Source organism: Blennius ocellaris (genome assembly GCF_963422515.1).
Source record: "Blennius ocellaris genome assembly, chromosome: 15".
NCBI lineage: Eukaryota > Metazoa > Chordata > Actinopteri > Blenniiformes > Blenniidae > Blennius > Blennius ocellaris.
This window is the reverse complement of record NC_137664.1, coordinates 22,640,978-22,653,936: the sequence shown is the minus strand read 5'-3', so window position 1 is coordinate 22,653,936 and position 12,959 is coordinate 22,640,978. Positions and strand designations below refer to the sequence as shown.

Here is a 12,959-nt window from a genome sequence, read left to right as displayed (position 1 = left end):
TCTTTTTTTTTTTTGTTAAACTCTTGAGTCTGTTCTTTTCGTGGCCTGAGACCTATTTCGTTTACGTTACATTTTCTAAAATATAAGAGTTCTTCAGCTCTTTAGTTATTTTTTCTTTATCAAATTGACATAAAAAGATTTTACTTGTGTTGTTGTATCATAATGTTTTGTTGTATTTTTATTACAAATACAAAAGAAGCATAATTTCATTCCGGAGAGTTTTGCTCAATTTATTGATGAAGAAAGATTATTTTACTCATAACTAGCAGATTGAATAACCTATGAAAAGTATATTGTTATTAGTGTCCGGTTATGAAAGAGTCAGTTGCATAACTGATTAAAAAAAGTCATATAAAGTTGGCAGACTAATGAGAATTGTGAGGACTATTTTGAGCAAACTTCCACTGCCTTGAAGATTTTAAAGTTGAACCAAATATGTTGTTTCATTGGAAATCTAAAAGAATGTCTCACACTTCTTCCAAGTTCATTCTAAGGGGCAGAAATGAAGCCAGGTTTTAGCTGTTCGACACCTGAGCGCCTTTCAGATGATGACCAGTGGCCCCACGTGACGCCTCTTCTCTCGCGTGGACGCCTCCCGCACGGCTCGCGGAGAGCGTATGACGTAAGCACGTAGAACGTAAGATTGGCGTGAGTGGCGCAGGTCGCAGGCTGGCGCTGAGTTTAAAGAGTCTGCAGGAAGGCAGTAGCAGAAACACTCCGTCGATTTTCACCGAATCACTCTTTAAGTCTGTTCCCGAGAAGATGCCGAACAAAAGGTGAGTGTGTTCCACCTTGGTCCACTTTAATTATAGTTCCGAACCGAATCGCTCTTATTATAACACGTAAATGGGCTCACGTGAGCGCAGAACTAGTTTTCTCAGTTCGCTTGCTGTGGTGTCCTAATTCAGCAAATAAAGTTACTACTTTAAGTTGTTCCTTATTCCGTTCCCACTTTATCTCGGTGGATTATTTAGAAACGGATCTTTGGGGGAGTTTCAGTGTGAAGTGAACGTTAGAACGGTCGATACCGCGCTTTTCCCCCGCGGCAGACCGCCTCCACGCACCACTTTCCGGTTTAAACTCTCAATTCTTCCTGCAAGTAACGCAGATTAACCCTGCGGTGCATATCTCTTGGCAAACGCCCTGCCAAAGTGCCAGCATGTAGTTTTTATCGTAGAGATTTCGCGCGGCTCCGTGTTGCTCGCTGCGGCATTATGGCGGGCAGAGAGCACATCTGTTGATCGGATTCCATGCGATCGACGGAAGTCTCTGTAACGGATCAGGACACGGGGGGGCTGTTTATTTACCTGTTGTAACGGAGACCGGGTGATGGACCTCTTCCCCTCCGTGCTGCAGGCCTCTGAAGGAGCTGCCCTGCGTCAATGTCCAGGGCCCCTGCAGGATGAAGCGCAGTAAGCCGAGGGGAGGCCTCGGCGAGGGCCTGGACTCTGAATGCACCCCCACATCCAGCTGCATCCAGCAGTGGTCCCCCCCACACAAGCAGCAGTGGCCCGCCAGCAAGGGGAAGGAGAATGAAAACGGACAGTTTGTTCTGGGCCGGAGGTCCCGGAGGAGGAAGGAACCCAGCACAGGTGAGGAGGGGAGGGGGGGGGGGTCTGACCCGGATGTACCTGCTCCCACCTGTCATGTATGGTTCTCTGTCATGCTCTGTGTGTGTCTGCAGGTCTTTCATGGGATCACCTGCCAGACGAGCTGCTTCTCAGGGTCCTGATGTACCTGCGCCTGCAGGACCTGGTCCGAGTGTCTGCAGTGTGCGTACGGTGGCATCGGCTGGCGTAAGTCTGAGGCGACGGACGCGCCGCGATTCTTCATGCTCAGTCGTGACTTACTGCCGAGATCCAATTCCTTTGCGCGATCGTTCACCGCACATTTTAAATGCAGCCTCCATCAGACTACAGTGTGAAGGTCATCCGACCCCACAGCGACCGACGGCTGCGCTGCTCATGACAGAAAATATGGCCGCAACACAGGTTTTGCGATCGAGGCCGACAAAATGATGAGGGAACAGAGGAGACTGAGAAAGAGAAGCACAGCTTTTCACATCTTCCGGTGCAGATTTGTGACTCGGTCTCATGTCAGTGACCTGGAAATCACATACATGTGACTCGACGTGAACGCTCATCTTTACACACCCTGTTTCCACTAGTTTAGATGAATGTTGGTGTTGAAGCCATGGAAGTTATTCAGGCTGCAGAAAAGGCTCCCTGGACTAGAATCATCAGGAAGGTTCCACATGCTGCTCATTTTGATCTTGGGTGGGCCGGACTCATGCAACGTTGAATAAAAGTAAAACGTTGTTTACTGTAGTCATTAACTTTGTGTAATCTCATGCTTTTAAATTATTCTTCTTGAGTCAAAAAGTGTCAACATAAATATCCTCCATTTATGTCTCACATTCTTTTTCTCTTTGGACTTTGTTGCGTTCAAAAATGCAGTAACTGTTTCGAATCTGTTCTTTTACTCAGTTCAATTTTATTTGCGTAGCACCAAATAATCATTTCAAGGCACTTTTACAGAGAAAAACCAACAAGTATGACCCTTTTTAGCACTATAGTAGCACTTCCAAAAGGCTATGCCAGTGAGGAGGAACCCAGCTTGGATGGTTTGATTCCTTGGCGTTGAGCTCCTGCAGTGTGCCTCACACCGTGGACGTATGTGCTCCAGGTTCGACAAGTGTTTGTGGAGCAGTGTGGACCTGGAAGGGTTGATCCACGCCGGCCCCGCGCTGCAGCAGGTGCTGAAGGTCGGGGTGTGTCGGCTCCGCTGCCCTCGCTCCTGCGTGGAGGAGCTGCAGCTCACAGACGCCGGGTGAGTCCAGCACTGCCCTTCTCTCCATGGCGGCACTTCGCTTTTTTTTTTTCCCCTGCAGAAGAAACCCCTTGGTTAATACATTTGTTTTCTGATGTGCAGCCCTCTGCAGATCACCCACATGGACCTGTCCAGCTCCATCATCTCCAGCGCCGCCCTGGAGAGCGTCCTCCGTCACTGCACACTGCTGCAGTGCCTGAGCCTGGAGGGGCTGCAGCTCTCAGACGCCATCGTCAAGTACGCCTGCCGCTCAGAACATGCAAATCGTCAGTTAATCAGTCCAGTCGGAAACCTTTCAGAGCAAAAATCACTGTTTTTAACCACTTTTAGCAAATAAAGCCAAAAACCTGCCTAAAACTCAAAATGAGGGTGAGACGGCTCATCAAGTCATGAATATAGTTTTTCTGTTTCTGTCAGAACTGTTGCTCATTAAACTTTTTCTGTTTAAGCTAATTTTGTAGTCGTAATACACAAATCATTTCCATTTGATTCGTTATTATGATCTCAACTTGTAAATATAAAAAAGGCTAAAGGTGGACTGAATGCTCCGATTCACACTCTTCAAAAGTAAATGGTTTCAAATATTAAAGGAAAGTGTTTCATTTGAACCAGTTGACAGGAATTCACTGATCCATTGACAACAATAATTATTTGAGACCAGGGGTTATTCCAGAAAGATTCAACAATCTGAGTCGACTCGCTCTCAGGCCACGTTTACACATACCTGGGTTTTTATAAAAACTGATATTTAACCTGCTACGTTAAAAAAAAAAAAAGAGATAATAAAATCTTTATTTACACTCTCATACACCTGGTTCAGTTCAGAGCTGCTACGATACTGATCCCATACCGATCAGGTTCTTTTTGTCACTCTAAAAGTTGTTAATGATAAGTAGTTGTAATCAGCTTGATACCGACGTCTAAAAACATCCTGTTGACTGAACAACAACAACAACTTTAAGCTCACATCGCTTTTAACAGCATTTGTAAACACAACAGACCAGCTGCACCATTCAAATGTTTGAAATACAATAAAAGTGAAAATATTTAAATTAAATTAAATAATTCCAGTGTATAAACAGAAAAGTCACATTATGCTCCAATAAATAATTTAATGAATGAACATAAAATAATAGCATCCCCACTAGAATCATGTAGGAAGAAGCAAGTTACACATGGTTTCTTAAGACACACAACAAAACAAAACTGGAGGTCTGGACTATGAAGTGTGATCAACAGACCCAGGATCTGTTTCCTGGTTGACTGTGGCGCTAAGTCTGTTTGAATGTTGGCATATGGACGTTATCAAACAAGAATTCCAGAATTCATATCTCAATATTTATTCTCAAAATGGGGATATAAAATATAAATGAATGGCGGTATAATATGATTAGTAGTACAGTAAAGACAATCTGTCAGCGTCGCTAACAAACTGCAGCAAAGCCAACTTGGTTAACCTTCAGATGCACAAAATAAACGTGAATCCTCCAGGAAAATAGCGAAGAGAATGCATTTTTAAAAAAAAAGAATAAATGAGTATTGGGTTTAAGTTCGCCATGTCAGACTCGTCATTAGTTCGTGGAGAAGCTGGAGGGAATCAGACCAGTGAGATGACGGCACAATAATGCACAAACGTGCAGCTGGCGCAAATACATAGAACACATGCTTGAGAATGTCATCGCTTCAAAATAAGTCAATTTCAACCTCCTGGTCCTGCTGGTGGCCCAGGAACCACATGTTGGACACATCGGACATGACCTCAGACATTCATGTCGTCTCACCGCGGTCAGGTTCTACCTGTGGAGTGAGAAGTTAGAGACTTACGTTGTTGGGTTCTCATACAGGGAAGTGTCGTCCTCTGCTGTAAACAAGTCTCTCTGTCTCTGTCTCTCTCTGTCTGTCTGTCTCTCTCTGTCTGTGTCTCACTCTGTCACTCTCTCTCTCTCTGTCTCTCTGTCTCTCTCTCTATCTCTGTCCCTCTCCCTCTCTCTCTCTCTCTCTCTCTGTCCCTCTCTCTCTCTCTGTCTCTCTCTGTCTGTCTGTCTCTCTCTGTCTCTCTCTCTCTCTGTCTCTCCCTCTCTCTGTCTCTCTCTCTCTCTCTTTCTGTCTGTCTCTCTCTCTCTTTCTGTCTGTCACTCTCTCTCTCTGTCTCACTCTGTCACTCTCTCTGTCTCTCTGTCTCTATCTCTGTCCCTCTCCCTCTCTCTCTCTCTCTGTCCCTCTCTCTCTCTCTGTGTCTCACTCTGTCTGTCTCTCACTCTGTCCCTCTCCCCCCCCCCCCCCCCCCTCCAGCTCTCTAGCATTGAACCGGGGCCTGGTGCAGCTCAACCTGAGCGGCTGCTCCGGGTTCTCCGCCGCTGCTCTCACCGCCATGCTGAGGTCCTGCTGCAGGTTTGCTCCTCCTCTTCCTTCTTCCGCCGCCACGTGTCGCAGGTTTGATTCCCTCTCTAACCCCCCACTGTGTTTCCTCCCCGCCCCGCAGCTTGACGCAGCTCAACGTGTCGTGGTGTCACTTCAGAAGCGACCATGTCAAGAGCGTGGTACATCACGTGACTCCCGCTGTGACGCACCTCAACCTCAGTGGCTACAGAGAGAGTCTCAGTCTGGAAGGTACGTGAGGGCAGAGCGTGTAAATAACAACGACCGGGGCAGTGGTGGTCTTCAGCTTCAGAACAAACTACAATAGACCAGAGCTCAAAGACTCTACAAACCAGTAGTGCGATGAAACTGGAGGACGGATTATTAGTTATCACATTTTTTATATATACTGCATGTAATTTAGATTATCTGTGGTTTGTTTACATTAAAACTGGCCTTTCAAGCTTTGGAAATTGGCTGTGAACCAGAACTCGGTTCAAGTGAACTGAGACCCACATTTTGAAGAGGACCAGAGTTCACTTATTTTATCCGGATCACAGTTTTCACCCAAGTAAAGTTTAGATTTAGAAATGTGGTTTGGAAATGAGTGGAACTGGTCTTTATTTCATGTGTTGGTTTATTCTCTGTCCTGGAGGGAGACTTTTTATGGGAAATGTGTTTTAAAGATTTGTTTTCTGGTAGAGTAACTTATACTAGTGCAATACCACCTCTGACCACTGGATGGCACTGTACGTCCACAGAAAATCCTCTTATTTATTTTTTCTTTTATTTACAAGTGAAATCCATTTGTGTCAAAATTGTTGTTTGTTTACCTTAAGCCTTGACAGATTGCATATCAAGGATTAAACAAAACTCAGTATTTGTTGCGGATACTCTCAGTGGTGTGGAAAAGTGTTTGTCCCCCTTCCTGGCTTGTTTTGCAGCATGTTTGTCACATTTAAATATTTCAGATCACCACACGAATTTGAACCTTGGCCAAAGATAACACAAGTAAATATAGAATGTAGTTTTTATATGGAGGTTTTCTTCATTAAAGGAGAAACAAATCCAAACCTCCATGGTCCTGTGTGGGAAAAGTAAAACCTCACAACCGTCAGCAGCAGCGACTGCAGTCCAGTTTTGGCGATGACTCACAATGAGTCTTCTGCAGTCTGTGGAGGAGTTTAGGGCTCATCTCTGCAGAATGGTTGTAATTCAGCCACGTTGCCGTTGAATGTCCCGCCTCAGCGTCTTGGTGGGGTTGAGGTCATTCAGGACTCCATCAGCCCTTCTGGTTTGCAGTCAGTCAGGAGGGAGGCGGCATGTCTCCACACCACTGTGTATTAAACCTCTTCACCTGGCTTCAGCGCTTCATTCAGTCTCTACATGTTGCAGTCATATGAGTCTCTCCTCTTGCAGATGTGAAGGTGCTGGTGGACAGATGTCCACACATTCAAACTCTGGATCTCAGGTGAGGACGGAGGACGGTGCTGGTTTCCAGCTCGGGTCGACCCAGCTAGAAATCGACCTGCCGAGAACACGACAACACTCCCTCCAATATTTTGATTGGCTATTTAATAGCTTTTAACACTTTTTTTTTTAATAAATTTGACTCTTTGGATGGTTGAAATTGGAGAAGCCCGAGCTTTTCCACGTGCAGGACATCAGATCATTGGTTGATGTGGTTGTCTTCCTCCTCGGCGTGTCTCCAGTGACTGCACCCTGCTGACAGCCGACAGTTTCCCCGTCCTCAAACAGCTGCCGTCCCTGCTGCACCTGTCCCTCAGCCGCTGCTACCACATCCACACTGCTGCGCTCACGTAAGACACGCTGATAACGTTGGGATGTTTCCTTACACTGTATGTGGCAGTGCCTCAAAAAACTACGTTTGACTGTCAGTACATCAAAAAAAATAAAAAGAAGTGTGTGTATTGGCCTCAGTACTCGGTATCAGTGAGTACTCAAATGCAAATACTCATACACTAGTTTTTTTTGGGGGGGAAAGTGGTATCTGTGCATCCCTGGTTGAAACCAATATTCTTTGGTATTCTTTGGTATTATTATTATTATTATTATAATTGAGCCTTTTCTGTCGGTGGTTATAAACAATACTTCCATGTCTCCGGTCACGAATCCCCTAAAAAAAAAAAGAAAAGCTTGTTTCAACAGAGGGAAATGAACCTTTTAGAACTTCTCTGTTCTAGAAAATGTGGCGGGATCAGATGTAAAAAGTAATGAAGTGATTCAGGGAGATCAGGGTTTAGTCATTTTATTTTTTATGAAGTTTCTGCTGGTTTTCGGCTAATTTGTCGCTTGAAGAAGTTTTTCTTTCATGTGGAGAAATGACTGTTATGTGGTGCTCTATCAATGAAGTTGAATGAATTGATTTATTTTACTTGGAGAGAAAAAAACTTGACCTTCGAAAAAAACTGATTAGAAGCGAAGTGTCGTACAAATGTGCTGATTCAGCGTCAGGCCTGGTGTTCGTAGGTTAATGTTGGTACCAGGGGTTTATTTTGTGCTGCAGGGATCTTTACCTCTCGTGCCTCTTTCGTGTCGGTTGTCCTGACGTCTCGCTGTGCTCTCTGCAGAGACGTGGGCCAGACGTTCCCGGCGCTGGCGCTGCTGGACGTGTTCGGCCTGGGCCAGGACGCCCACCTGCCGGCCCTGAAGAAGGAGATGCCCCACGTGGGCATCAACTCGCGGCCCTTCTCCGGCGTGGCGCGGCCCACCCCCGCCAGCAGGCTGGTGGGCTCGCCCAGCGACCTGGCCATGTGGAGCCGCAGGTGCCGGCTGAGGTTCCGGCTGTAGCTGCCGTAACTCCTCGTAGCGTTTTAATGTTAGAAACAGCTGTTGGAGGCTGTCGTCGGACGTTTCAATCCGTTTTAGGTTCCAATAATGTGTAATTTAAACTATTTAGTGCTTTTGCAGGGCTTAGAGAGACGGTGGCGTGCCAGACTCATGAAGGCTGCCGGTGACATTTTAAACACGAGACGTTCTCGGCCATAATAATGACGGAACTGTTGGTTTTAATCAGTGGCGCTCTCCGGTTTTAACTCCTCATCAGTGCAGTTCAGCTTCAGTCCAGTAGGGGTCAGGGTCACAGCAGCACGTCACTGCCAGCGCTGTTCAAACCTGTTGGTGTGTTTGTCTTGAGTAAACGTGAAAACAGTCGTTTCTGTGTGTTTTTGACCTCCCGCTCCTCGCCAGCCGTTTCCATGGAGCTCGTGTGAATCTGCAGGCTTCGTGTTGACAAGGACGTCACGCTGCAGCTCATTACAGGCCACAGAAGAGACTGTGGAAAACAAAGATGGTATGAAAATGTATCTGTGTCCAAAGTGGAGGAGATCTGGGGAAGGGTCTGAACAGACGTGGTGAAGAAGAGGCCACGTCCAGCAGAGACGTCCCGTCGGCACAGGGATCTATTCTAATCAGTCAAACATGGTCGAAATGACTTTCCTTGGTACAAACATCCATCATCATGACATGATGGCTTCACATCAGAAGGCTCTGACACCCTGTCACCAACACGTGGACATCTTGTCTGGATGGACGCCGCTCTTCTGGAACGTTGAGCGAACTTCATCATCATTATCATCATCGATGGAGCTTTCCAGATGTTTTGGCTGCCCACATCACAGGCACTTAATGCAACTCCAAACCATCACAGTCCGAGAGCATCTAAAAGGTTTTGTATTCTGAGCTCAGATCTTTCTGGACCGGCTCGGCGTCGGGTTCACATGTGGCTTTTACTTTGGAGTTTCAACTTTCAACATCTGTCCTGAGTGGAGGCTGAGCGCTGCTTCACTTCGTGGCTCTCTGAAGGTCTGGTCTTGCCCAATAAAAGCTTCTAAAAATGATCAAAGCTCTATAAAGAATCATTTTAATCTTCCAAAGTAGGTTTTAAATGTCTGCCACATGAATTGTGTGTAATGGGTTGATACTTTTCTCATGTGTAATTGTCCTCACGCCTTCACTCACCAATTCACCGTCATTCTTTCACTCATAATATTGAATTCACTCGTTCCAGACCTACTAATGCCGTCACTCATTCACTCGCTCTTTCATGCAATCACATTTTCTGAGTACCTCACTCGGCCCCTCCATCAGTAACTCACTCATGAGCTTTCTAAATCACTGAAATAAACTCATTCACTCACTGACTCGCCTATTGATTCACTTGTTCACTCGCTCACCTGCTAATCCTCTCACTCACTGACGGTCACTCTCAAGGCCTCAACAACAATGTTCTTTTTGTAAGTGACGGGTTTCATTGACCCACTGTCAGACCAACATACAAAGAATGCAGTCGTAAAACCAAATGCAAGAACCGTCACTTCTCGAATGAAATGTACATCACATACCTGAAGAAAAGTTCATTTATAGAATTTGGGGGGAAAAAAAATGTCTTTTCCACAAAACTGCAAAAGCAAAACTATTGCAACTTTACACGTTGCTTGTCTTCATCATGTGAAACATAAAACAGTCTTTCCACATCACATCTCAAATCACACAATAAATGACGTCAGTTAAACACACCCTGACTTGTTTACTCACTACTTCACTCACTCACTTACTAAATCACTCACTCACTAACTGATTGAATGATTCATGTCTTTACCAGCTTGTTTACTGTGAGTTGCTCACTCACTCACCCTCTGAACCAGCGCTGACATGAACGCCGCATTAGAGCATGAATGAATGAACAGTGTCTTTTCATTCATTCATGTTTGTGTTGTGCTGGTGTTTGAGAGCTGAGGATCATTGTCCTGCTTCAATACAACTCCTGCAAACGTCGAGAGCTCCACAAAGGCAGGATTCATCTGATTTTTACTCCAGAGGAGACCCCCTGCTGGGCCGGCTCGGTTGGTAGAGCAGTCCTCATTGGAAGGTTGCAGGTTTGATTCCCAGCTCCACCTATCCACATGCCGATGTGTCCTTGAGCGAGACACTGAACCCCAAATTGCTCCCATAGCCTCTATTGGTGTTTGAATGGGTGAATGTGATCCATGCTGCTGCTCATGCAGTTGGAAAAGCACCACATAAGTGAAGTTCATAGCCCCGGACTCCTCAGTGTGTCCAGCACGCCAAGCCAAAGGGCCACAACTGTCGCCGGCTTTTTGCACTATGTCAGTAAATGTTTTAATTTGCAGATGGTTTCCAACAATAAAAGCAGGCACAGAGTCTCAAACATGGTTAAAAGCCCAGGAATAAAAATGGGTGTTAGTTTTAAACGTGGGCAGTGAGGGGGACTGTGTGAGGGGCACTGCAGCTCACTGCACAACAGAAAAGGCCCTAAACCCCTCTGAGCTCACGTTTGGACCTTGGTACCTCCAGGAGCAGCTGATCAGCTGAGCGGAGGCACCGAGCAGGGATGGAGGGGTGGAGCAGCTCAGAGAGGAAGGGCGGGGCCAGACCAGTCAGAGATTTAAAAACAAATAAATTAATCGTTGAGGTAAAAGAATTCCTCTGACAGTAAACAAGATGATCACCTTGTTGTTGTTGTTTGTCCATTTTTACTGAGATATTTATATGCTGTGTGTTGTTGATGCTACTCAATGGTTGAATTGAATTGTCAGAACTCATACAGACAAACTGAAGTTGTTGGTATCGATGAGTTTAAGTTATTTTGACAGAAAATATATTTCTATGCATCAATCCTCCAACTATAATAAAAAAAAACAACTAATCCAGCTTCTCAGGTTTGGACAAATACAACATGCTCTTCTCTGGAACCTTGTTGAAATGTTTCAATGAGTGGAGTTTTCCTGTTCTTCACGTTCCTCAGAGGATTTCCTCCTTCTGGAGGCCACAAACATATGAGATAGACTGACGTCTCCCTCACTTTACCAACGTCGGCTTCAACCCATCGTCACTTTATTCTTTAATGTTGCACATGTTTCACAACAAAAGAAAAAGACAAAAGACTGTTTACTTGAGATGTGCTGAGGAACTCCAGATCAAACTGGGCTGAATGTCGCCTGTAAATAATTCATTGTATTTCAGCTTTTTGGGGATTTGAAATGTTTTTTGTGTAACGTGTTCATTGTGTGCTGAGTGACTGAGCGGAGATAAAGGATGTGTGCGATTAAGAAGAAGCTATTTATCATGCTAAAACTGTCAAATCATCAGCCTGTCGTCAATTTTTCAGTCTCTCTGAAAACTCATTAATTAAGGACACATGACAACAGTCACTTCTTCTTTTCTTTTATTGTAATGAAAAAAAAACCACGGTATTCACATGAAAGATCATTGGCTATAAAGACAAACAGACCAACGCAACAGTTCATATCACAGCTAACACTGTCCCAGCTACACTGGACTGCTGCTAATGCAGACACACAACAGTGATCAATAATCAGTGTCCTGCACTGATCGGAGACACAACCACATCCAAAAAGAAAGTAAGAGACACTACGTCCAAGCTCCGTCCCACTCCTCTGACCAGGGTGACCTTTATTTATCAGTCAGAGGGGTGAAACCGATGGCGGTGAGCCTCTGACGCCCAGTGACAGGCACCAGAGGAGCAGTGACAGTGAAGAGAACAGAGCCTGTGCAACACATGAGGTACGATATGAGGTGGTTCACTTGCCTACAGAATCTTGAATAGCACCTTTTGGAAAGACGGAGCGCATGGCTCCACTCCTTCTGGACACGTTGCAGCGAACTTGTACAAACCCCCCCCCCCCCCCCGAGTTCAATTTCAATACTGACTGACTGTAAATGTTTCTCTAAGATCACACAATTACACAAAACTGGACACTCACAACACAAAGTACCAGCCCTGGACAGGGGGACAGCGACGTGTCTGTCTTCATGCCGACTGCCAGACTGGAAACACTTTGGTGAACAGCTGCATTATTACAGTGCAGCCCCTCATCAGCCAAATGACTCATTTCCTGCAGTTCAGGTTCACGAAGGGCTTCACAAAGAAAACAGAACAAATGAGGATTAATGTCCCGGGGTAAAAATATAGTTTTACATGATTGTATGTACACCTGGTAAAAAAAAACAAACAAAACCTGTTAAAACCTCGATGTGGAAATCATTTAGCAAGTATTTCACCAGTCGACCACATGACAGCAGCAGTGTGCATTTAGAGGATGCTGGGGAGAAAAAAAACGCATTTTCATAAGGAAAGTTGAAGTTGCAGCTGGCAGGGAAACAATAAATGCTTGAGATGATCACACAGGCTAATGGAGGGATTCAACATGCTTCAGGAAAGACGGTTCTGTTTCACCAAATTACAGCTGAAAAACAGCCTTTTTTAGTCTTATCAGCGCAAAGGAAACTAAATTCCACTTCAAAGCTTTTAATGCTGCTGCTGCAGTATAACTGATCCTTCTTCTCATTTCTCTACATTGTGGTTTTACTAACTTGACGCTCCTCTCAGGTTCACACTGTATCATTCGACAACACACGGCACTAATGTGCAGCATGAAAACAACAATAGCGCCTGAATCGTCACGTCGTGTCACACTGCACGCCAACACTTTGTTTTATTTTCTTATTTTGTGGACAAAATGTGATAGATTTATCAATTGAAGCTATAATATGAGCATGCTTGTATTCAGAAGTTAGCATGAAGCACGAAGCACAGAGGAGGAGGATGTTTGTGACACAATATCAGCAGAGCAAAGTATTGTTTTTTTCATTTGATCTCAGTTCGTGACACTGAGAATAAAATGGTTTGTTCAAAAGAGGGCTGCAAATATATTTCACTAAGAGTATGTACAGTACACGTATTGCAAAAGACTGAAGGGCAATTAAAT

The 12,959-nt window shown here is 45.0% G+C and overlaps 1 protein-coding gene across 1 annotated transcript; it reads left to right on the top strand.

Moving 5' to 3' along the window:
• The first annotated feature begins 652 nt into the window (after positions 1-652).
• skp2 (S-phase kinase-associated protein 2, E3 ubiquitin protein ligase) lies at positions 653-8,298 on the top strand. Its single transcript, XM_080510549.1, has 10 exons — positions 653-776; positions 1,357-1,592; positions 1,685-1,796; positions 2,686-2,829; positions 2,932-3,066; positions 5,122-5,220; positions 5,312-5,439; positions 6,607-6,658; positions 6,900-7,007; positions 7,779-8,298. The coding sequence occupies exons 1-10, from the start codon at positions 763-765 to the stop codon at positions 7,996-7,998; spliced, it is 1,248 nt and encodes a 415-aa protein (XP_080366675.1). The 5' UTR covers positions 653-762; the 3' UTR covers positions 7,999-8,298.
• Positions 8,299-12,959: the final 4,661 nt, after the last annotated feature.

What these genes read in the sequence shown, in the direction of transcription:
- skp2 (XM_080510549.1), top strand. An exon ending in GAGGAAGGAACCCAGCACAG is followed by an intron (nt 1,593 to 1,684) that starts GTGAGGAGGGGA and finishes GTGTGTCTGCAG; the next exon opens with GTCTTTCATGGGATCACCTG. An exon ending in CTCTCAGACGCCATCGTCAA is followed by an intron (nt 3,067 to 5,121) that starts GTACGCCTGCCG and finishes CCCCCCCTCCAG; the next exon opens with CTCTCTAGCATTGAACCGGG.